The sequence below is a fragment of the Fukomys damarensis genome, unplaced genomic scaffold (genome assembly GCF_012274545.1).
Source record: "Fukomys damarensis isolate Sample0158 unplaced genomic scaffold, DMR_v1.0_HiC HiC_scaffold_16, whole genome shotgun sequence".
Taxonomy (NCBI): domain Eukaryota; kingdom Metazoa; phylum Chordata; class Mammalia; order Rodentia; family Bathyergidae; genus Fukomys; species Fukomys damarensis.
The window spans coordinates 124,103,288-124,126,241 of record NW_022900928.1 but is presented as its reverse complement, the minus strand read 5'-3'; the positions used below and the strand labels follow the sequence as shown (position 1 = coordinate 124,126,241).

Here is a 22,954-nt window from a genome sequence, read left to right as displayed (position 1 = left end):
ATAAGGGTTAAAGGTGGGGATAACGGAAAAATATGAAGAAAAGAGGCAAAAGGGAAGGAGAAGTGGGAGAGGTAGAGGAAAGGAAAGAAGGCAATAGAATTAATATGAAAAAATGGTAACAAGGTCTTTGTAAATAGGGAGAGTTGGAGGGGTTAAAGGGAGGATGGGGGATGGGAAAATTAAGAACCAAGATCGACTATGAAAAGGTGCAAATTTCCAATGATGAATATCATTATATTGTATGCCTAAAATGAAACAATAAATTAATTTAAAAAAGAAAAGGATTGGCTACTGAAACAAGAAGAGGGTAAAATTATGACAAAAGGGCCATATGCACATAATAAAGTTCTTCAGTCATGTGAACTGTCAGATAATAGGAGCAGTTACCCAGGAGAACTAAAGAGTGATGATTCTTGAGGGTAGCAACACATCTGGTAGGATTCATTGGGCGACTCAGTTAGGTTTTCCTTGATGGCGTAAAAGAGGATAAATATATTACATGGTTCCTTCTTCAATGATCTAGAAAAGGTTAGATTTCTATTTCATGAAAAATGTATAAAACGGTTTTCAAGTGCTAGCCTCTTTCTCTACTTTAAAATCACTAACCTTACACATTGCTGGGAATTATGAGAACTGTACCCACAGTACTTTGCGCCAAGACAGATGATTTTTTAATGATATTTTTATAATTTTTTTTTTGCAGGCTTGTAAATTTTATAGTTCCCAGTGGTATGTGGTAAACTACAAATATGAGCAATATTCGGGAGACATTCGACAGTTACCCCGGTAAGAACTCCTAGTAAATATTCCTTCGACTTTTGCATAAATAACAAACGTATGTTCTTTGCTCAAGGGATGACTTTATGGCTAAGTGTAACCACAGTACATTTTGCAGAATTTATAAGTAAAGTCAAGATAGAGTCTTTGGTTCAACGATGTATGGTTGATGAATCCAAAGTTTAGAATGAGGTTCAAGTACTCTCTAATTCAACTATTGAAAAAAGTCTTAGAGTTTGTTTCTCACTATGTGATTCTTTTGTGAGCTGTCTTTTCAATAGCAGTCACAAAAAGATTAGAATAGCCCGATTTTTCCAGAGTGCTGCTGACAGTGTTTTTCATAGTTTTTCATACTTGCCACTTGCTTATGTATTTGCGTTCTGGGACATCAAAAGTCATGAAAATGAATTCCACATAATGGCATCTACCTGGAAACATCAAAGATGAAGACAAACACCTAATTTTCCCCTTAACTCTTGGGTACATAATTTTTTAGGAAGGTGACTTTGTTCTGTTTTTCCTTAAATGCCGTCTCCATAGACACAGAGGCTCACCTGAACACTTTAACTAAGCTAGGAATTTATTTAGGGCCTATTTCTCCTACTTAAGTAAGAGCTCCTAAAGGGCAAGGACTTCTGCCTACAGAATCTCCTGAAGGCCTGGGAGGGTTCCTGGCATATAGTAGGTTGGCAATATTTACTTCTTGGGTAACTAACCTGAGTGTTTATCAAATTTTAAAGTACAGTGATCTTGAATGGGATTCAAGTAGCTCAGATTTAAAGAATTGTCTCAAACTAATACCTGCCAACTCACTGGTCCTTCAAACTAAGATGTTGCCAATAATCCAGAAAAAAAACAAAAATACTTAAGCAAAAGTAAGATTCTTATTAACACATTGCTCAGGTGAAATATCAATGTGAAACATCAGTTCTAATTTTTGGATGGACCCATGTATTAAATCATGCTCCACCTTGTAATATTGCCTGTGCTTCTAGACATTTTTTTTGTAGACTCAGATGCTTGGAAGTGCTGCCTTCAGTTTCTTAGTGCAGAATCTGAAGGGAATTAGGGAATGGCTCTCAAAGGTGGCATTTCAGTTGGATCTCAATGAACACTAGTAGCTACCAGTAGCAGGAATGTGGTGAGATGAACTCAGGGAACACTAAACTGGAGAGGAGCTTAGGAATTATTCCCAAACGCCTCGGAAAATTTCAACAGAAGAGAAACATGATCTGACTTACTCCTTTTAAAAACTGGCTTCAATTACTTTATGGAGAATGGATTGCAGGGGTAACAATAGAAGAAAAAGTGAAGACGGACGGTGCTCTTGGAGTTGGCTTAGCACAAAGTGCAAACTGACATTACCCCAAAAAAATCCCCTCTTTTTTTCTATGCACTGCATATCTACCAAACTTCTGAACATTCTTTTAGACTCTGGTCACTCCTGAGAGAAACCTCTTCTAACTTCATGTTGAGAAGATCCTGCTACACCCTGGAAATTCATGAGTAATTATTACATTCTAAATGTCTGGGTGTAAATCACATATTTTTGTTAGGTGTAAGTGAAAAGCAAAGTATTTTTAGCGCTGAGACCTCCCCTTTCTGAAAATAGTTCTGGGAAGTGGTAACGATTTGGAAGCTGTGTCCAAGCCTGTGGAAGACCGTATATCAAGTGAGGCAACAGAGACAGCGGTATTTTTTGTCTTAGGTATATCAAGATCTTCGGTAGTTTTACCCCCCAACACTCTCTATCTTTTCTTATATTCATGATAAGGGGGAGAGTAAAATATCACATATTTAAATATTGTTCCTCTGTGAAAATGATGGAGAAGCTATGTCTGTTAAGAACAGTTTTGGAACATTATTGCTGAACTGGGATTCTCATAGAGCATGGTTGGAGTCATTTCATGAGAAGAAATGAGAAAGTAGCCAAGATATTGTTGAGAATTTCCCTTACTTTAGCTAAAAAGAAGAGGAAGTTGATACCAAGAAGGGGAAGATTAAGACTGCCACAAAATAAGAAACTTTAATAAACTAGTTATATTCAAAATGAAATCAAGAAGTTCTAGAAAATGACTCTGTAGCATATATCCAGGCAAGAATGATGAAGACTGTAAAGTTGAATAGCCAAACTATTTTTAATGACATTACAAAGCTAAGCACTTCTCCTTACAGATTGCACATATTTAGATCAATAGAAGAAGCAGATTAATGCATTTGGCTCTTCTGAGGCAATTAGAAGTAAATCAATTTGGATTAGAAAAGTCCTATGTCTGCTACCAATTTAAATTGATCATTTTCTATATGAGAAAATGAAAAAATGGAAATAAAGTGTTCGTAAATGGGGAAGGGAGGAGGGGGTGAAGGGAGGGCAGGGACAAGGGGAAAAAATGAGAACCAAGACTTGTCATGTAGAGGTACAAGATCCCCATAATGAATGTAACTGCACTGTATACCTAAAATGTATCAATAAACTCAATTAAAAAAATAAATTGATCATTTTCTTTTATGAGTTACTAAGGCTGCAAAAGAAAAATTTGAAATGGTGAAAAAGGCAAAATGTATTCTTTTAATTTTAAAATGTATTATTTTAACTCTTAAGAACCCCATTTTTTGTAAAATGTGTTTTGTAAATGTGTTTTCATAGTGGAAAGAGATTATTTCCAGGTAGAATGTGAAACCCGAGCCTTCATACATTAGGAATAAAAACAAACAAACTTGGAGTTCTCAGAGCTCTGAGCGGCATAAAAATGTATGATGCCACTGATTATTAATCCACTGGGTAAAATACAAAGATAATATGACATATTAAATTTTTTCACTGTTGTGAATTTGGTAGAAGATATAAAGAAGAGAATGCCCTGCGGGGTTGTTTTTCACTCAGATTCAAATAAAGTGTGACTGGTTTAGTTGCACTGAATTAGAACAGAATGTTTTTAAATAAAAGCACATTTACACTTATTTACTGCTGCGAGTCAGAAATCGCTGGATGCCGCATGGACATTATCCCGTTTAATGTCTGTAACCCTCGAAAATAAGAAGCGCTATCCCCACTGTAGAGAGGAAGCTTGGCACTGAAGTCACCTTGCCCCAAATCTCACAGCTTGCGACTGATGGGGCACATTGGGTTCAAGCTCAGTAAGTAGGGTCCCTGAACAGCCCTTCATCTTCAGATCCAGAAGGCTCTTAGAGACCACACGGTGCTCCTGGCGGAAGAATTCAAAGTGAATAACTACAGATACTGCTCTGTGTATGGTCTTTCTTATTAGTGCGTATTAGTTATACAGAATAACAGGCTTTCACTGTGACATTTTCATGCATCCTCACAATGTGTCTTAACTATATCCCACCCCGTTACCCTCGCTCATCTTCTCCTTCTCCTTCCCCTTGACTCCCTTGCTCTTCTCTGCTACCCTCCCTTCACTTTCGTGAGGTCTTTCCAGAGGACCTACCGGAATTCATATTCCACCAGAAGTGTGTATGTTTTGCAAAGCCCTCGTATCCTTGCCACTATTTATTATTTTTTGCATTCTTCATGACAGCAGTTCTACTACTGCGAGATGGAATCTCAGTGTAGTTTTGATTTGCATTGCCCTAATGAGTAAAGATGTTGAAAATTTGTTCATATAATGATCGGCTATTTGTACTTCTTCTATGGAGAAGTACACATTCAGTTCATGTGCACATTTATTGATCAGAATACTTGTTCTTTTGGTATAAATTTTTAAATTCTTCATATATGCTGGATATTAACTTTCTGTCCAAAGAGCTGGCAAAGATTTTTCTCCCATTCTGTGGATCGTCTGTTACCCTGTTGTTCTTTTCCTGTGTGGAAGCTTTTTAATTTCAAGTGATCCCATTGTTGATTCTTGCTGTTATTTCCTGAACTAATGGAGTTCTGTTCAGGAAGTGATTCCCTATATTTATATTCTGAAGTGTTTCCCCTATGTCCTCCTCTAATAGTTTGTGTCTTACATTAAGGCCTTTACACCATTTTGAGTTGATTTTTGTACAAAATGAGAAATGGAAATCTACTTTCAATCTTATACGTGTAGATATCCAGCTTTCCCAACATCATTTGTTAAAGAGGCTGTCTTCTCTATTGTATGTTTTTCATACCTTTGTCAAGAATCAGATGGCTGTAGACATACGGGTTTATTTCAGGATCCTCTACCCTGTTTCATTGGTTTATGTGTCTATGTTTTTGTTACAATGGCTTTTACTACATTTTGTAATCAAATATTGTGATGCTTTCAGCATAGCCCTTTTTTTTCAGGGTAGCAATGAATATTTGGTGTCTTTTGTGCTTTCATACAAATTTCAAGCTTTTTTTCTAGTATTGTGAAGAAATAATTTGGTATGTTTATTGGGATTGATTCTGTAGCTCGGTTTCAGTAGTATGGCCATTTTAGCAATATTCATTCTTCCAGCCTGTGAACATGAGACGTCTTGCCATCCTCTAGTGTCTTCTTCAATTTCTTTTTTCAGTGTCTTAGGAGTTTCTACCTCCTTGGGAAGCTGTCTTCCTAGGAATTCTGTGTGTGTTTATGACATCACTGTGAAAGGGTTTCACTGATTTCTTTTTCAATAAGTTCATTATTGGTGTTTAGAAAAGCCACCAATTTCTTTATGTTGATTTTGAATCCTTCTACTTTACTGAATTTATCAGTTCCAAAAGACTTGGCGGATTGTCTAAGCTTTTCTCATCAGAGAATCGTATCATCTACAAAACAGGATAACTTGACTCCTTGACTCCTTCCTTTCCTGTTTCTGTTCCTTGCCTAATTGCTCTGGCTAAAATGTCCAGTACTTCACTAACTAGGAGTGGTCAAAGTGGATCTCCTTGTCTCATTCCCACTTTTAGGGCATATGATTTCAGGTTCCCTATTCAGTGTGATACATATTGGTTATGTGCTTTTTATGTATAGCCTTTATTATTTTTAGTTCTAATCCCTCTATATCTACTTTATTCAGGGCTTTTATTTTAACAGATGTTCAGTTTCATGGAAGGCTTTTTCTATAATTATTGAAGTGATTGTGTGATTTTTATCCTTGATTCTATGTTAGGTGGTGAATTACATTTATTGATCTGAGTAGGATGAACCAGGCTTGCATCCCTAGAATGGAACTAACTTGATCATGGTGTATGATTACAATGCGATGTTAAATTTCATTCACAAGTATGACCTTTTTTGGGAGGGTACCAGGGATCGAACTCAGGACCCTATGCTTGTGAGGCAGGCAGTGGCACCACTGAGCTAAATCCCTGGCTCTTGCAAGTATGATCTTTAAAAGGGACAGTCATTGTGTTATAGCCCCATAGACATCAACTGAGCTAAATGTTGAGATTACTTTTTAAGACAAGAAGGTTGCGCTCTGGAGATCATGAGGTACAGGACTGAAGAAACCTCAGTAGCCTTCAAGCTTCAGCAGTGATGACAACATGCTGTTAAGTAAGATTGCAGCCATTTTTGTGCAAGAATTCTGAAGTGCCATAGTTAGCTTTTCTTCTTGTAGAACCTTAGATTTTCAAGCTTGTCTGTGCCACTTACCAGTGATGTTAACATTTTCTGCTCTTTTGCTCAGTGTCACCTTCATGAGCAGACAGGGCAAGTAGAGATTCCACAGTGTTATTTTAGAGTCACTGGCAAATTCTCCCTACCCTGTCAGAATAATGTTTCTCAGAGAAAATTTCTTATTCTTTGTTATTGATTTGAGTAGCAAGTATGTCGCATAATTTGAATTTATAAGAGAAAATCATGATAGCAAAACATGTTCTTAAAACTCACATCATATGTTAGATGGACCTGTGAAGATTTTGATCAGCAAATTATGTTCTACAGCTAAAAAGATAATCACCAAAATGCCTGCCAACAACACTAAAATTACCATATCCTATTACTTTACATCTGTGATATTCTTGCTCACCTTACTCTATTATTAATCTAATCATCACATGCATATTGAGCATCTCTAGTCAAAGCAGAGGAAATAGCTGTGTGAGATGGGACTTCATTAAAGTTTCTGGCTTGGGCTGGGGATTTAGCTCAGTGGTTCCGCTGCCTGCCTTAAAAACGCAAGGACCTGAGTTCGATCCCCAGTACCAAAAAAAAAAAAAAAAAGTTCCTGGTTCCTGGCTTTAGAAATATACTGTCTGATAAAAGGCTCAGACATGCACACAAGTAAGAGAATTGGTTGAGCATCATAAAAAGTGATGCAGTCTATAAAAAGAGATGCCTAATAGGCCTTCAGGATGCCTTCATGGGAATGATTTTAGGGTACATACTCTTAGCTTGTTACATTGGAATATTAGTCAGGCTTTAAAAGAAGCCAAATCAAGGGCCAGGGATTTAGCTCAGTGGTGCCACCACCTGCCTTACAAACACAAGGTCCAGAATTTGATCCCCGGTACAAATAAATAAATGAAGCCAAATCTGAACACATCCTACACCATGGATGCACCCTGAAGACATTACAGTAAGTGATAAAAGCAGACACAAAAAGACAAATCCTGTACAATTGCACTTATATGAGGTGCCTGGAATAGTCAAATCCATACAGCATTAACTAGGGGCTGGGAGAGAGGGAAATGGAAAATTACTTTTTAATGGGTACAGAATCTCAGTGTGGGATTATGGGAAAGGTCTGGAGATGACAGTGGTATTTTCACAGCACTGTGAAGGTACTTAGTATTGCTGAACTGTGTAATGTTATATATGTTTTATCACCATATTGAAAATCCTCTTATCAAGAATACACAGTGTTGTTCTGATCTCAGATCTTTTGCCTCATTCGACAGTGCAGACAATGTTCTTTGTGCTAACTTCTGCTGTAAACTGAGAATAGGCATTTTTATGTCTTTCAAGTGTAGTGTAAAAGAGTATTTGCAACCCATTAGTATATTCTGTATGTACAGTAAGTACCTATATGCACACTTAAGATAAAAAGAGTTCCTGGTCATTTTCCTTCTCTTTCCGATTTATCAACAACTTAGGCAACAATTTGTGATAGGAATATCAAATATGCCTCTGGTCTTTGTTCCCCCAGTACTTACATTCAGAGGTTATTTCTACACAACGTCAATCATGTTAAAGAAAATACAAACAGATGAGCGCAGTGGTACAGGTGACAAAGAGTTGGATCTCAAGAAAGGCGTGAACATGGGCAGCATTGGCTGGTTTCCACCTCAGGGCACTGTGTCTGGAGCAGGCGTTTCTGTGCTGCCCTGGGAAGGCACAGAGTGAGCATTACTGCTGCTAGGTCCCGCCGAGGGTCCTTTAGAGGAGACTGCAGAGAGCGGAACTGCAAAGCACACCACAGTCTGGGTCTCAGGAGGCTTCTTCAGACTGAGGTCTTCAGATGACCATCCCTAGCCTGGAGCATCTCTGAGGTGTGTGAGAAAAGCTGTGGTGAATGTTTAACGTATTAGTTTTATTGGTACATTTAAGGCATACAGTATAATGGCAGTCATTGTTGGAAATGTGCACTTTTTCAGAACCCATCTTTGTTCTTACTTTGAAGGGAGGGCAGGAGAATGGGGAACTTTTTATATTATTTTATAGTCCAAGACACGTGCCATTCGCCCCCACCCCTCAAAATACCCCCTGTTACTACAAGCACCTTTAGCCCATTCTTTATGCCACTTTTTAAAGTAGAATGTGTTTGTGATACACAGTGAGTCCTAGTAATCAACTGGTCTGTACACCTATCGCATCTTGATCCCTGCACTTCGCATTGCCACATTCCCAAGCAGTTCTGGAAGTCTTTCATGAGTGTCTTTACAATATGTGATCAAAAGTATAGCAAATGCTGCGACCAATCCCATCTAACAGAAAGGCGGGCTTGTGGAAACATCGCAGAGAGTCCTCTTTCACCTGATGAATCACATCTGACTGTGCAACTTCTGGCTCTTCTCCAAAGTCAAAATGACCATGAAAGGCAAACGTTGTGAATTGATGCAGGACATCAAAGCAAGCCCAAAACTAAAGATACTCATGAAAAAAGACTTCCAAAGCGGCTTCAGAAAATGTCAAGATCAACGGGATGAGTGTGTTCAAACTGAGGGGGAATATTCTGAGGGGATAAATGGCAATGCGTTTTTTACTTTAACTTTTAAAAAATTTAAACAGTCACCATATCTCATAGACGACCCAGAAAAAAATAATAAAAATTTGAGTACTTAATAATCCATGTCAGAGTGCAGAAAAGATACAATGTACCAGACCTCTACAATTACTCTGCTTGCTTTCATCTAATTGAAAAAGACATGTACACATCTATATAAATAGTAACTCCACATTGTAAAATAGTTACTTGCTGGAGATAAGATATATATATATAATGACAAAGGGGAAAGTTAGTACTTTCAAAGAAAATGGGACCCTCACAGTTCTTAAGATTACAGAGTTGTGTTAGGTACACATACCACGTCCACACGAGGAATATAAATATTATGCAACTATGTACTAATAAAATTTTGTTTTAAGTTTGCAGGAATACTGGCATCATCGCCGTTACCTTGTTAACAGCTGAAGTGGGAAAAAAAAAGTGTGAGATGATAAACCAGACTCTTTTTTTTTTTCTTTTTAAATATCAGAGCAGAGTACAAACCAGAGAAACTTCCCTCACATTCCTTTGAAGTTGACCACGAAGATGCTGACAAAGATGAAGTAAGTGAACTGTTGCAAGTGAAGTACTGAATTTGAAGGTAATCACTTCCTGTCTTGCAGTGGCATTTGTGCGTGCTGGCCAGTTCTCTATAAGCCAGATAGCTGTCTGTGATGGGGATTTCGGGCAAAATGAATCACATTCATTTTGACATCAAACATGAGTATAGCAGATGAGTCCAAGAGGGGAAAGCAGTCCCCTCTTTAAGGCCAGTGCCTGAGTGCAGGACCCAGAGTTGGCTCGATGTTCACTACACCTTTCCTGCAGGACACCACTTCCCACTCATCCTCCAAGGGTGGCGGGGCAGCCGGAGGGTCTGGCGTGTTCAAGTCTGGCTGGCTCTACAAGGGGAATTTCAACAGCACTGTGAATAACACCGTCACTGTCCGGGTAAGGAAACACGAGACCCAGGCTCCCGGGTCACCTTTCTCACCTCTTCCTCCTGTGGTAGTACAGCAGAGGAGACACGTTCCATGTAATGTTTTATGTCTGAGGAAATGGGATGTTCGTTTCTAGAAGTGTAGAAATTCCCAATGAATTTTTTAAAATTCAACTTTTCATTTGCAATGTGAACTGTATCCCCGTTTTCCCTTTCTTTAGTCATTCAAAAAACGTTACTTCCAGCTGACTCAGTTGCCAGATAATTCCTACATTATGAACTTTTACAAAGATGAAAAAATATCCAAAGAACCCAAAGGATGCATCTTTTTGGATTCCTGTACAGGTGTAGTACAGGTGAGTAGCGATCCCTTTTTCCTTTTGGTGGTTGTTTTCACTGCAAAATATTAACAAATGTTTTGGAGTATGTGACATGAACCAAGAATTGCCATAATCTCTAGGAATTCATTGAAGAAGGAAGGCAGCCTAGATTTCTAGATTCCACAAAACTTACTTTCAATAAGGAGAAATAGGGCATAAATGAAGAAATAAGCCAATAGAATAGATTCAGTTGGTAAATGTTTGAATAAAGAAAATAAATAGGGTAATGGGAGGAGAAAAGGAACGGTAAGACTGGAAAGGAATACTGAGTCTCAAAGGATGAGAAAAGCATTTTAAGAGGCCATTTGATCCCTGAACTATAGAATGAACAGGGGGAGCAAGTACAAAGGTCCTGAGGCAGGAGCAAGTCTGATATGTTTATTCTAGAAAACGGACCACCTGGATTGATACACTGAACAACTAAACTAAGGAAACTAAATAAGTTAATATATAAATCACAAACCTCAAAGTATATACTTCATAAATATTGTCTTTATAACTAGGTAACAGTGAGGTGGCAAATTCACAGTGTGCACCTTATCTTTCCCCTAAGAGAAGAGTTTCTTCAAAGATAAGGATTGCATTGATACCCAAGAGTCTAAGTGCAGAAACAGACATAGTGCTTTTAGTGGATAATGTTATTCTACAAAGTCTTCATCTTCAGATTATTATCTTAGTATTATACTTGATGGACAGCTGTGGCAGAGCAAAGCAGAATGATTTTATAGATCCTTTATATTCCATAGATACTGGCTACTCCTGCATTCTAAATAGTTACTTTTTCCACTCTGATGTACTATCTACTTTTACTCCCCCTGATGTAGAAATTGTAGCAATGAAACTGGCCCAGCAGTTTCACAGTTAAGACTCTGGCTCCTTGAGGTTGATGCCCTTTTCTGAGCATGGCCTACTACAGCTGTTCTCTCTGCTGTCAGGAAGCCACACATACCCAGAGCAGAGATCACACCCTGAACTACTGCTGGGGGCAATTAGATACCTGGGCATGAAGTAGAGCCCTCTTCAGTTTGTTAGTCCTAACCTGTTTTTGGACAGTTGTTCTGTTAAAACCTGGAATTCCTCCAGAAAGAAAACTGAACCTGAAAAGGAAAGAATGAATTAAGTGTTGCTGCAGAGCACTTTACTAGAAAAGAAAGCTAATTGCCTTCTAGTGCAGGCACTAACTTTCAGCATGGAAAGGTCTTCATGGAGGGTGGAGGTGATTGTCAATTGTCGGTGTCAGAAGAAACTCTTTGGCCCTAGAAAGACAAGGTACATCTTTAGCAATAAGTTTGGAGATCAATAACTACATTTTATGGAAACTGAGCTGAAATTTTTAAACATGTTTTCCACGTGTACTTCAAAAGCTTGCTCCGGCAAACGAGTCATCATTTTTAAAATCTTTTGTTCTATGTGAAGTGTGCAGTGATAGTTTCTATGAAATGTTTTTCTTCTTCAAAGAAGCATAGAACTGAATGTTGAACCCACACCTAAGTGCCTTCCCCTGACTTTCCACTGCAGCCACTTCTCTGTTTTTTCTCACCTAAATAGTCTCTGCTTCGAGATGACCTTCGAAAAAGGGTCTTAGGTGAAAACACAAGCTTGTGGTTGACGCAAGTCAACGCTGAAATCCTAGTTCTACCATTTAGGATCCTAAGCCTTTGAGTAAGTGGCTCAACCTCACTGTGTTTAGGTTTCTCGTCGATAAAACTAGAATAAGAGCACTGAAATGTCTAAAGGAAGAGTGAATCTTCCCCCTTTCATCCATAGTTCCATTAATCCCAAAGCTTACAACTTTAGAAGACAGACATTCCTGTAAGGGAAACCCTCCTCAGTAAATCTTGATTTGCCTTCTGAAATTCCTACACAAGTGTGCTAGTACATTTCTTTATTTGTTCATTCATGTATCCATTCAACAGACTTGCTCAGTGCTTGTAATATGCTTGGAGCCTGTGCTTAGGCAAAGGGAATTCAATTTCCTGCTAGAGTCAAAATCAGAGAAGGGCACAGTCTCGTGCTCACTATGAATGAAGCAAACAACTGGCAAGGGACGTACAGATGGCAGAGTTCATGGAATATTCTGGGAGCACAGAACAGGGACAATTTACAAGTCATGCTGCATGTCTACACAGAAACCTGCATCTGTTTGTGGGATTCCCCAGGATAGGTCTTGTACATGTATGTTTTAAAAGGTTCAATAGACCCTCCTGAATTTATGTTCCTCTTTATCAAAAGCTTTCATCCAGCGTCATCGACATCCTTTGGTCAGGCAGAGCCTTGGAGGTTCGTGAGATCATTTTGGGGAGAGAGGTTATTTGTCACCCGTGTTGAGGTCCTACTTCTCCACACTTGCCAGCAGCTTTGTAGTGTCTAAATTCTAACATCTGGATAGAAGATTTCAAGGGAGAGAGAACAAAGTTTAAGCACTGCTCTTGTAAGCTGTCAGGCACAAAATGTGCCTGAAGATGAATCACATCCACACAAAGCACAGAACAAATGAATAACTACAATGAGTCAGAACTATTTTGTCAGGAATCATTGCCCATCTCCTTGAATAAAACAAAAAAAGGGGGGAGGAACAAAGTCTCTGTCCCAGAAAATGCTACCTACCATCCAGCTTGAGCTCATAGTAATAGTGAATATGCCATTTTCATTTGCCTCATTCAGATTCAATCTGTATCATTGTGTTTTCCTAAGAATAATTCCTGGGATTCGTAGAAAATACTTACTACAAGGGTGACCTCAAACACAGAGAAACTTCAGCTCCCTTTCTCTAAGACATTACAGTGATATTTGGCGCGTCCTTGGGTTTTGCTAACAAACAAAAAGGGACCAAACTTTCCTTCTCTGCTTTTTGGAGTATTATCAGACAGTACTAGGTCTGTTTTTGTAGGCTTGCACTTCTGATCTACGACAGAGCTTTCAGTTTTTGCTGCTTCAGCTCTGTGTTGACAGTGAGAAATATTTAGGTCTGTTGTCCTCTCACATTCCTTCGCCCATCCACTCTTCCATTCATTCTCATGCCCATTTCAGGTCCTGCCACTGTAGAACAGGAAGAGTTACCCAAGATTTTCATTTGGCTCCCTCTCTGAACAAGGGTAATTGTCGACACCACTTTCTGCAGTGTTAAATAGGGGACGTAGGGTACCAACATTCTATCTTCTCCTAGGGGCTGGGTCTGCCACCATGTAGTTATGAGTTCCAAGACCTCACATGTATAACCAAAGTCTAGGGGTTCAGTCACCTTCTACAGGTCAAGTGTAGGGCAGGGTGAGATGTCGGAGCAGTTTGGACTGTGCATGCCCGTGTATGTGGGAGTGGGAGTCTACCTTGGGAGAACACCTGTGGCTGCCAGGTAAGATCGGCGCATTTCCCAGTGGCAAACTCTGCCTTTAAGAATTGTACTTCCTGGGCCAGGGAGTTAGCTCAGTGGTTCCATCGCCTGCCTCGCAAGCACAAGGACCTGAGTTTGATCCCCAGTACCCAAAACAAAAAAAGAAAAACTGTACTTCCTATGATAATAACAACCCACAGGTACCTGTAACTTTTTTTTTTATCTATTATATTATTTGACAGCACTTGATGGGATATGCATTACTACTCTCCCTGTTTATTAAAATAAAGCTCAGAGAGATAAAGTGGCTCTCCCAAGTCACAGAGCTGATAAATAGTAAAACTAGAATGGAGACAGAAGAATTCCTCAGATTACAGAAAGATGCTTTCATAAGTGCTGTATTTATCATAGATACAGTGGGTGTGACCATATATATATACACATTTAAGTTAAGAAAGACACGTGGGCAGAAGAAACATCACAAAGACAGATAACTTCATGTGCAGTTTTGAGAGGTGAGTTTTAGATGCGGAGCTCATTTCAGCAAATATGTGCTGGTATTCTTTGCTATGTGTAAAGAAAGCATCACTGAAAATAGATGTGATTTTTGTTGCATTTCCAACATATGGGATGGATGCAGAGAAACAAAACACATGTTACTTACACAAAGACATGAGTATTGCACCTCAAACAGTGAGTCCTGATAACATATGCAAGATGGAAATTACATTTATCACTGCATGACGCTATATCATACTGCATGTATGTTTTATGTCTACTTTCCTGTTTACTGATTCTTCATCACACTCTGATATTGAATGTAAGTACAGTGTGAAAAAGCACTTTACTTGGACTTTTTTCAGTGCTACATGATTGGCACAAAAGAGGTACCCAAGAAATTTTTGTTGAATGAATGAACAAATAAACCTACCGAAAGAGCAAAAAATGTGAGGGCCGGGGATGTAACTCAGTGGAGCCGCGCTAGCCTGGCAAGCACAAGGTCCTAAGTTTGATCTCTGATACCAGGAAAAAAGTTGGCATGGTTAGGACTCACCAACACCAATAACCTGGATTTGATGTTGTGTGCTTCTTCCTTTTGGAACTCTTCTATCATGCTTGCATAATTCAATGAGAGATGCTAGTGACATAATGGAATGTTTTGTTTGAGTAACTTACCTCCTCGCTACTGAGTCTTCCATTGGCTTGAGTGGTTTTCTTGGCGTATGTATAATTTGAAACTTTTCCAGGTAAACACTGTGGAAGTAGACTGGCTTACCAAAAGTCATTGAATACATTATGCGCCTGTAGGACATATTCAGTTTTCTGTTATTTACGAAGTCATGTGGATAGACTGGTGAGTTGGACTACTATAGTTGTATTTGCTACAAAGTACACTGGCTTAAGAAAGAAGGAAGGAAGAGCAGGATTATGATTAATCCTAGATTATTATTTTAATGACTTACTATTAGACTTTGAGGTTACTAAAATGTTACATTGATTTTCTATTTTTGTCCTTTCTTTTTTGCTGTTCTGCATGTCATGATCTTTGCAATTACAGAGTAAGACAGAAAACCACTCAGATGTGTTCACCATTCCCAACATAAGCCTCTTTATACTACAAGTAGTTCTGTTTCTCTCAGAACAAAAACAGTTTAGGGCCTGGGATTTAGCTTAGTGGCACCATACCTGCCTTGTAAGTGCAAGGTCCTGCATTCGATCCCTGGTACCAAAAAAGAAAACAGTTTAGTTCTTGAAAAGTTACAAACAACATACCTATTTCACTTATCAGCATCCTTAGTGCTTGTTATACTTTCCTCTAGTTTTAAAACATTGTTGGAATTGGCAGCTGCACTCAATCCGTGTGAGGTACAGAGTACCATTTAGAAAATCTACTCTCGTTAATATTTTATTGTGTTTGGTTTCTAAAATTGTGTTCGTTTCTGCATTCCAAAGTAAGCTGCAGTTTAATCCACTTCTGATTTTAATGGAAGCGTTGTACAGAGTTTCACATCTGCCTGTGCACATTATTTGCAGTTTCCTGTTAGTCACGTAGATTCTTTCACATCTGTTTTCAAGACAACACGGAGATGTGCTTGCATCTTGCTGCACTCAGATACTTGACAGTGCTGTAGCAAAAGCCATGATCAGCAACGCTGGGCGTTGCTAGTTCTTTCCTTAGTTTCTGCTTCTGTTGCTATTGTTTCCTGAAGGAAACAGCACCATACAGGCAACTTCTCTGGATTTCTCTCCAGCCATCCACGCCCTCTGACCCTCTGTGGAGTTCACAGGCAGTTTTGAGGACCTCCTTCCTCAGCCTCCCAGGAGGGTCTGAGAGGGTGGATGAAAGCAGTCTGCCCCTTCGCCCGGGGAATGTGTGGCCTCTCGAAATTTGTATTCTTAAACAAGCTGCCCAGGTGTTTGCCTTGCACAACAACTTCGAGGCCATTGACTTCAGTCTGACCCCACTTCGTTTCCGTTACATTAGAAATGGTCTTCTCTGAATCCAACTCTGACCTTGTGCTGGCCCAAATCTTTCTATTCAGTGCTCTCACATAAGTGAGTGATCCTTCTCTGAATCATTTGTACAAAATTTAAGTGCACTTCTTTTTCTTTTTCTTTTTCTTTTCTTCCTTTTAGTATTAGGGATTTAACTCAGAGCTTTCACATGAAGCTACATCCCAAGCCTCTTTTTGTTTTTTGGGGTTTTTTATCTTGAAATAGGGTCTCTCTAAGTTTCCCAGAGAAGTATTGAATTTGAAATCCTCTCTCAGCCTCCCTGAGTGCTGGGAATACTAACAGGCATAGTCTGTTTTCACCCAGCACAAATCGAAAACCCAACAGACACCTCTTTCATGAATGTATAGTATTATTGTATGAAACACAAGACTTCCTGGTTTGCTCTACAAACGCAAAGTGGAGATGTCAAGTTAGAGAAGAAACAGCCTGGAGCTTGAAAGAGAAGACAAAGCCAAGAACAGAATTAGGTGTCATTGCTTATAGATATCTGAAACCATGGGACTAAATGAGAAAGAAAGCAGTATGAGGCAGAGCCAGAATTATTGTTAGGAGTCATGAAGGGAAGGAAGAGCTAGCAGTAGAGATTGCAAATAGCAGTTGATATGGTAGAAAGAAAATTGGCAGAGTTTGGTCATGGGGACCAGGGAAAGAGGAATTTCAAGGAGAAGGGAAGTCGCCGTCATATTAATTCTGCTGGAAGGAAGATGCAATGAAAGAGATACCCTTCAATTCTAAGGAAACATAGACCTTGTTCATGACTTTGGCAAGTGCAGACTCTGAAGTGTGATGAAGTTAGAGGCCCAGCTGCGATGACTCACAGAACATGAGGAATCAAAGGCAGAATTCCAAGCAATGGTTTCATGAAGGTTGGTGTATCTGCACATTTGTGCTTAAGGGTGAAAGATTTGAGCTAACTTGCCCAATCCAATCAACAAAAACCTAAATAAAATATTCTTAGTACAAAAAGCTTTGAAAGAAATCAAATATAATTCAAGTCCACCTGAAATTTCACCCTGTTTTGGAAGGCTTTCTTTACATTATGCATTTGTATAGGTAGATTTGGGAACTCCAACACTGTATAAAATGGTTCTTGCTCTCTAAGATTTAATGTTTTTTCTTTCTCTGTGTACTACAGAATAACAGGCTAAGGAAATATGCCTTTGAATTGAAAATGAACGACCTGACCTATTTTGTGCTGGCAGCTGAGACAGAGTCAGACATGGACGAGTGGATTCACACCCTCAACCGTATCCTGCAGATCAGTCCCGAAGGGCCCCTTCAGGGAAGGAGAAGCACAGAGCTCACTGAGCTGGGGCTGGGTGAGAGCTCACGAATCCATCTCCCTGTCTCTGCCAAATGTGAATGGTGTTTTTAGTGCCTTTAAACTGCAGTAGCTGTGAAGACCAGCTCACACATCCCTGAGCTGTGTGTTGCAAGACATCACCTTCAATCTTTACTCTTATTGAATAACGGTGGTCACCACATGTATGGGTGATTTAGAGTTGACTGGCATTTATTTAAAGCTGTCATCCAGCAAATAATGTTGGGAATTATCTGCTATCAGCACCAAAATATACCTATACTTGATGGGAAGCCATTTATAGCGTGTATTTTCTGGGTTTTGGCCTTTCATTGCATTTAATTAGTAAATCATTCTCTGAACAGGCAAATATGCAACACTTCCTCTTAGTTAAAAGGCATCTTTTATTTATGCTTTTTTTTGCCATACTGAGATCAGGTTGTGTGTGAATGTTCCAGAGTATGCATAATGAAAGATATCTTTATAAGATTAAACGAACAATTTCTTCTCCCCAGTCTAATTCCCAGATAAGATTCTAATTCATTCTGAAAAAAGAAAAGAGAATAAAAAAGAGCAAGAAAGGGTGGAACCGTAGAAAACCAAGTCAGAGATGGATAAAAGGCAAGCTCTCCACCAACATTCAGTCATTGTTGGTGAAATAAAATTATATTAAAACACTTACCAAGGACAATGGTTCCCTGGAAACTAAAGAGGCTTTACATTCTAGTAGTCTCCAATATCATATGCTGTAAAGTGAAAGAGTCACAGGATACTGAGGACCAAATCTATTTTTGATTTCAATACATGCCATAGTCGATGTTTTATATTTGTTGACTGCATGCTTCATAATGGTCAACTAGACTATTAATGTTTATAGGGTCCTACAGACATTAAGTAACTAAAGCTACAAGACAGGTTCTAGGTAAGAGAGTGAGATTTACCAAAAATATACACACCCATCAACTGGAGACTGGATGAAGAAAATGTGATTTTTCTATAAAATGGAGTACTACTCAGCCACAAAGAATGAGAAACTAGAGACATCTATAGCTAAATGGATGCATATTGAGGCCATACTCTTAAGTGAAATAAATAGGACACACGAGTAAATACCAAATAATTTCTCTGGTGTGAAAAGCTAAAAGTGTGAATAAGGTTCAAATGGTATAATGGATAGTGTGAAATAGGAAGAAAATGGCTAAAGGGGAAGTGGAAAGGGGAGGGGAAAGGAAATAAGGAAAAACAAAAAATGTGAAAAAAGGGAAAAATGGAAACAAAGTCTTTGTAAATAAGGAAGGGTGAAGGGGGTGAAGGAAGGGCAGGGGAATGGGAAAAAAACAAGAACCAAGATATGTCACATAAAGGTACAATATCCCAGTGATGAATGTAACTGTATTCTTGGCTTTAAATGTACGAATAAACTTAACAGGGAGAGGGGCCAGGGATTTAGCTCAGTGGTTCTGCTGCTTGCTTTGCAAGTGCGAAGACCTTATTTGGATCCCTGGTACCAAAAAAAAACAAAACTTAACAGGGAGAGAAAAAAAAAATATATATATATATATGTATATATATACACACACACATACATATTTAAGAACAGGTTAGTATGTATTATTGAAGTAGATTAGCACATCCCCAAGTATACAGAGAGTATTGGAAAGATCCAAACCCCTTATTGTCATACTATAGCATCATGGCAACTGTCCCAAAATAATCATCAGGAAGTCTCACTTCCAGACCCTGATTGCCTAGAACTGTGGACCACAGGATACCAAAGAAAACAAAGACAGAGGCTCACTTGCATTGCTCTGAGCTCTTGAGTCTACCTTGTTTTATATGTCACAGGCTGCCAAGATCTGTGACTCATATCATTTAATAACCTGTGTCGCTGAATCTTTTCAAGATCCGCTGGACAATTCTGTACCTTGTGAATGTACGCCAGAAGAAACAGACTCTGCAGAGAACAGCCTACACCCAGACTTCACAAAAGTAAAAAAACTGACATTGTTTTTGCACATGGATTTCAGCTGCTTCTTACTTACTGCTTGCATGCAAAAGATGGAAATGCTTTTTTTAAGGTTTAGACTAAGAGACTAATTGAGAACTTTCCATTAACCTAAGTGTTTTACTTAAAATGCACACCACTCTCAAAAATCAAAGTATGTTATTTCCAGATCTGCCAAGTAATAATGTCTGGCATTAAAACAGTGATAATAATACTAAGGGTCTGCTTTTTAGCCATGTGAACATGGTCAGGATGGCTCTGGATACTTGAACGCCAAGGTCTAACACGGTTTTCTCTGTAGTACCTCACAGAAACAGAAGATAGTGTCAAAGCAACTCGTAATGTGGAGAGGCTAAATCTCTTCTTGCTGGATCCGGATATCGATGTAAGTCCCTGTTCTTTCTGAATAGCTAGGAACCTGACCCATGCAACTGGGACTTCTAATTTAGAATTTCTTTTTTATGATAAGTAGTGACTAAAACTTTCCCCAAAACTTTATAGACCTTGAAGCTTCAAAAAAAGGATCTTTTAGAACCTGACTTTGTGATCAAACCCTTTGAAGAAAAAGCTGCCAAGAGAATCATGATCATTTGTAAAGCTCTCAACTTAAATCTTCAGGGATGTGTTACGGAGAATGAAAATGACCCAGTAACGAATGTAAGTTTCTCTTCTGTTTTATCATAGACCAGTCAGCCAAAATGACACCATCCTAATCAAAATCTTTTCTATTCCTGATAATTCCTGGCACTGATTTCTCATCTAGTATACCAAGAGCTATGTTTAACAGCATTTCCCCACGCAACAAAAATCATGGCCTCTGACTGGAATTGTCCATGCACCACCATAGAACTTTCCTTTTCATGTAAGGAAGCTTCACTAAAGGGACTGCGTTCTGGAATTTATCCCATATCAGCCCAGAGTTTCCTAAGGCGTTTTGTCCTCTTAGTGGTACCTAAGATGACTTTTAAACTGAAATTTTCTTTTAATGTATATATTGGTTTTCATGTCTGTTTCAGAAAAACAAAAGCTAACAAAACATTAGTCCTGTGATTTCACAGTATTATTGTTTAGGCAAAGCAAAATAGTAAACCAAGTGAAATCATATTTAATAAATTTTAAATAATGGTTCGCCTAGTATGTGCAAATGCAGAAATTACAAAGATGCTATACCTATACTTGGAAATACCATAGTTTCTGTTGAATCTGTATAAAATTCCTTCTTCTATTAAGCAAACTGTCTTGAGAATTTTCTCTTAGGGCTCTAGTGGACAATTCTAGATTGATTATAAATGTGCTTATGAGAAGGGGCATTTTATGAGTATAAATATTATTAACCAATGAACTCTAAAGAAGAAAATTAAAATCACTCGTAATCCTACCATCAGGATAAACCACAGGTAATTATTTGGTATATTTCTTTTCATTTTCTCTCAAAGCATTCTGTTCTCATTGCTAATTAATTATCCCTCACTTATCATCTTTCAACTCAAAGAAGAATTCTGTTTTCCAGATCCTTGAGACAAGTATAGGTGCTTTAGAAGCTGTAAACGGGGCACACACAAGCCCACAACTTCCTCCATTCATGATACAGTGAAATCAGCCTGCCAAGCTGTGGCAGGCAATGGTTGGCAGAAAGAATTAACTCTTTCTGAGACATTGCTTCAACACCTACTAGCCTTGTGTCTTTAGCACCTTGACAGTTCTCTTCAAGCCTCTTAACTCTGGATAGTGTCCGTGCTGTAGACCTCCAAGTTTAATGAGAAAAACCCAAAGAGGTGCACAGCTTGTGCGTCAAACTGCCTGACTTTCCTTCTTAGGACTGTACCATGTTGGATGAGTGGCTTGCTCTCAGGCTTCTCTAGGTAAAAGAGGATAATAACATATTTCAAATGGTCATGTGAAGGTTAAGTGAGGTAATATAAGGAATATCCTCCTTCGTCTCCTCTATCTTTGCTTAGTGCAAAGTAAATATTCGTGAACTATTTACTATTATCCAAGCATGTGAAAAGTAGCTTTGAAATTTGTAAAACTTATGCAGTGAGACGCTGATGTCTTCATGTTACATGGAAGATTCTTGATGGCAAGTAAGCTAGAATGAAAATGTTGTCAGTAAGAGCCTTGCCCCACATTGAATCTTTTTTTATATTTTATAATTGAACTCTGCATTGGATGTGAGTAAAAATTAAAATCAAGTTTATTCATTATTTAACAAATACTTTGTATTCCTGTGAGCCAGATTTTAACTCCTGGGAAAACATTTGGGAAGGAGACAAACAACAACCCTGGTCTCTTGTATGTATATTCTGTATATTAGATTTTTTTTTAAGGACAGAGAGTAAGCAAGAAATCGAATTAATCAACTACTTTCACAGTTCTTTTAAAAATCAGTACAGAATGATGTTCTGCAGAGGAACTTGGGACAGGTTGGTGTAGATGAGAGGTCATGAATGCCTCTCTCAGAAGGTGATATTCAAACAGAGACTTAAAATTTCAGGGAAATAAAAAGGCAGATCAGGAAAAAAAAAAAACATTCTAGAGAAGAGAAAGAATCAGTGCACAGCCCTGAGACAGATAGGTCTTGGCAAGTTCTGGGAATTGAAACAAGATGAGGAAGGGAAGAGCAGATCAAAACGAGATGAGAAAAAAAGTAGGATGTAGGATTAGATGGGCCTTACAAGCCAGAGTGAAGCATGTGGATATATCCTTAGTGTGAGTAGAAACTAGGCAGGAGTTCAAAGCACTGTAAAATAGCATGGGCTAATTTGTGCTTCATAAAGATTTCATCAGAATGTATTGGCAGAAATCAGAGTTCCTTAGGGAGACTGGATCGAGGGCCACTGTGACCATTCATTGTGTGGCTTCAATGAGGGCTGACAAGAAAGAAAGGAAGAAATAAATGCATCATCTGACTGTATAGATACATTTTCCTGGTGAATTGGATGTTCTCAGTAACAGGAAAGGAAATCACAAGGATGAGTCCTGGTTTCTATGATGAACATTTCTGTGAAAGGTGGTACCATTTTCTAAATTGGCAAGATTGGAGCAAGAACAGATTTGGAGGCTACAAATCATAAATACCCCTTTGGACATATTAAGTCTGATGGGACTATTAAATAATCAGCCAGACATGCTTTGGTCAGATTCAAGTGCAAGTTTGAACTCAGAGGAGTGGCAGTGAATGGAGGTTCAAATCTGAGTCTAGTTCAGGTGGTGACCAAAGAAGGATTATTAAGATAAATAAACAAAAGTAGGGAAGTAGATCTTTTTGAAATGGGCAGAGGATTACAAGATGGAAAGAGAAGGGAGAGAGGGAGTCAGAGAGGGAAAGGAGAAGAAAGAACTAATTGAGATGTGTTATATTTGTGTCCCAACTCCCCACAAGGACTGTAATCTGTATGTAATGCAAACATAGGGTATCAGAAACTGAAAAAAAGAATGTACACAAATAAAGAGTGAGGCGTGATATATGTAAAAGATGAATGGAGAAGTGACCTGAGAAGGAACTGCTACTGGAGTAGATATAAACCAGGGAGTCAGCTCTACAGAATGCTCCCGGTTGCTGCTTAACAGGAAGTCAGAGAGGAGCCAGTAGATTTGC

The 22,954-nt window shown here is 38.7% G+C and overlaps 1 protein-coding gene across 10 annotated transcripts in view; it reads left to right on the top strand.

Moving 5' to 3' along the window:
* Nucleotides 1-22,954, top strand: part of Dock10 (dedicator of cytokinesis 10) — a 192,531-nt gene that overhangs the window by 74,823 nt on the left and 94,754 nt on the right. For all 10 annotated transcript variants that reach the window (XM_010611775.2, XM_010611779.2, XM_010611783.2 and 7 more), the window contains exons 4-11: nucleotides 704-786; nucleotides 9,374-9,446; nucleotides 9,712-9,834; nucleotides 10,045-10,179; nucleotides 17,187-17,370; nucleotides 19,255-19,340; nucleotides 19,658-19,741; nucleotides 19,858-20,013. In XM_010611775.2, the coding sequence (XP_010610077.1) occupies nucleotides 704-786; nucleotides 9,374-9,446; nucleotides 9,712-9,834; nucleotides 10,045-10,179; nucleotides 17,187-17,370; nucleotides 19,255-19,340; nucleotides 19,658-19,741; nucleotides 19,858-20,013 (924 nt within the window). The remainder of the gene's footprint in view (nucleotides 1-703; nucleotides 787-9,373; nucleotides 9,447-9,711; nucleotides 9,835-10,044; nucleotides 10,180-17,186; nucleotides 17,371-19,254; nucleotides 19,341-19,657; nucleotides 19,742-19,857; nucleotides 20,014-22,954) is intronic.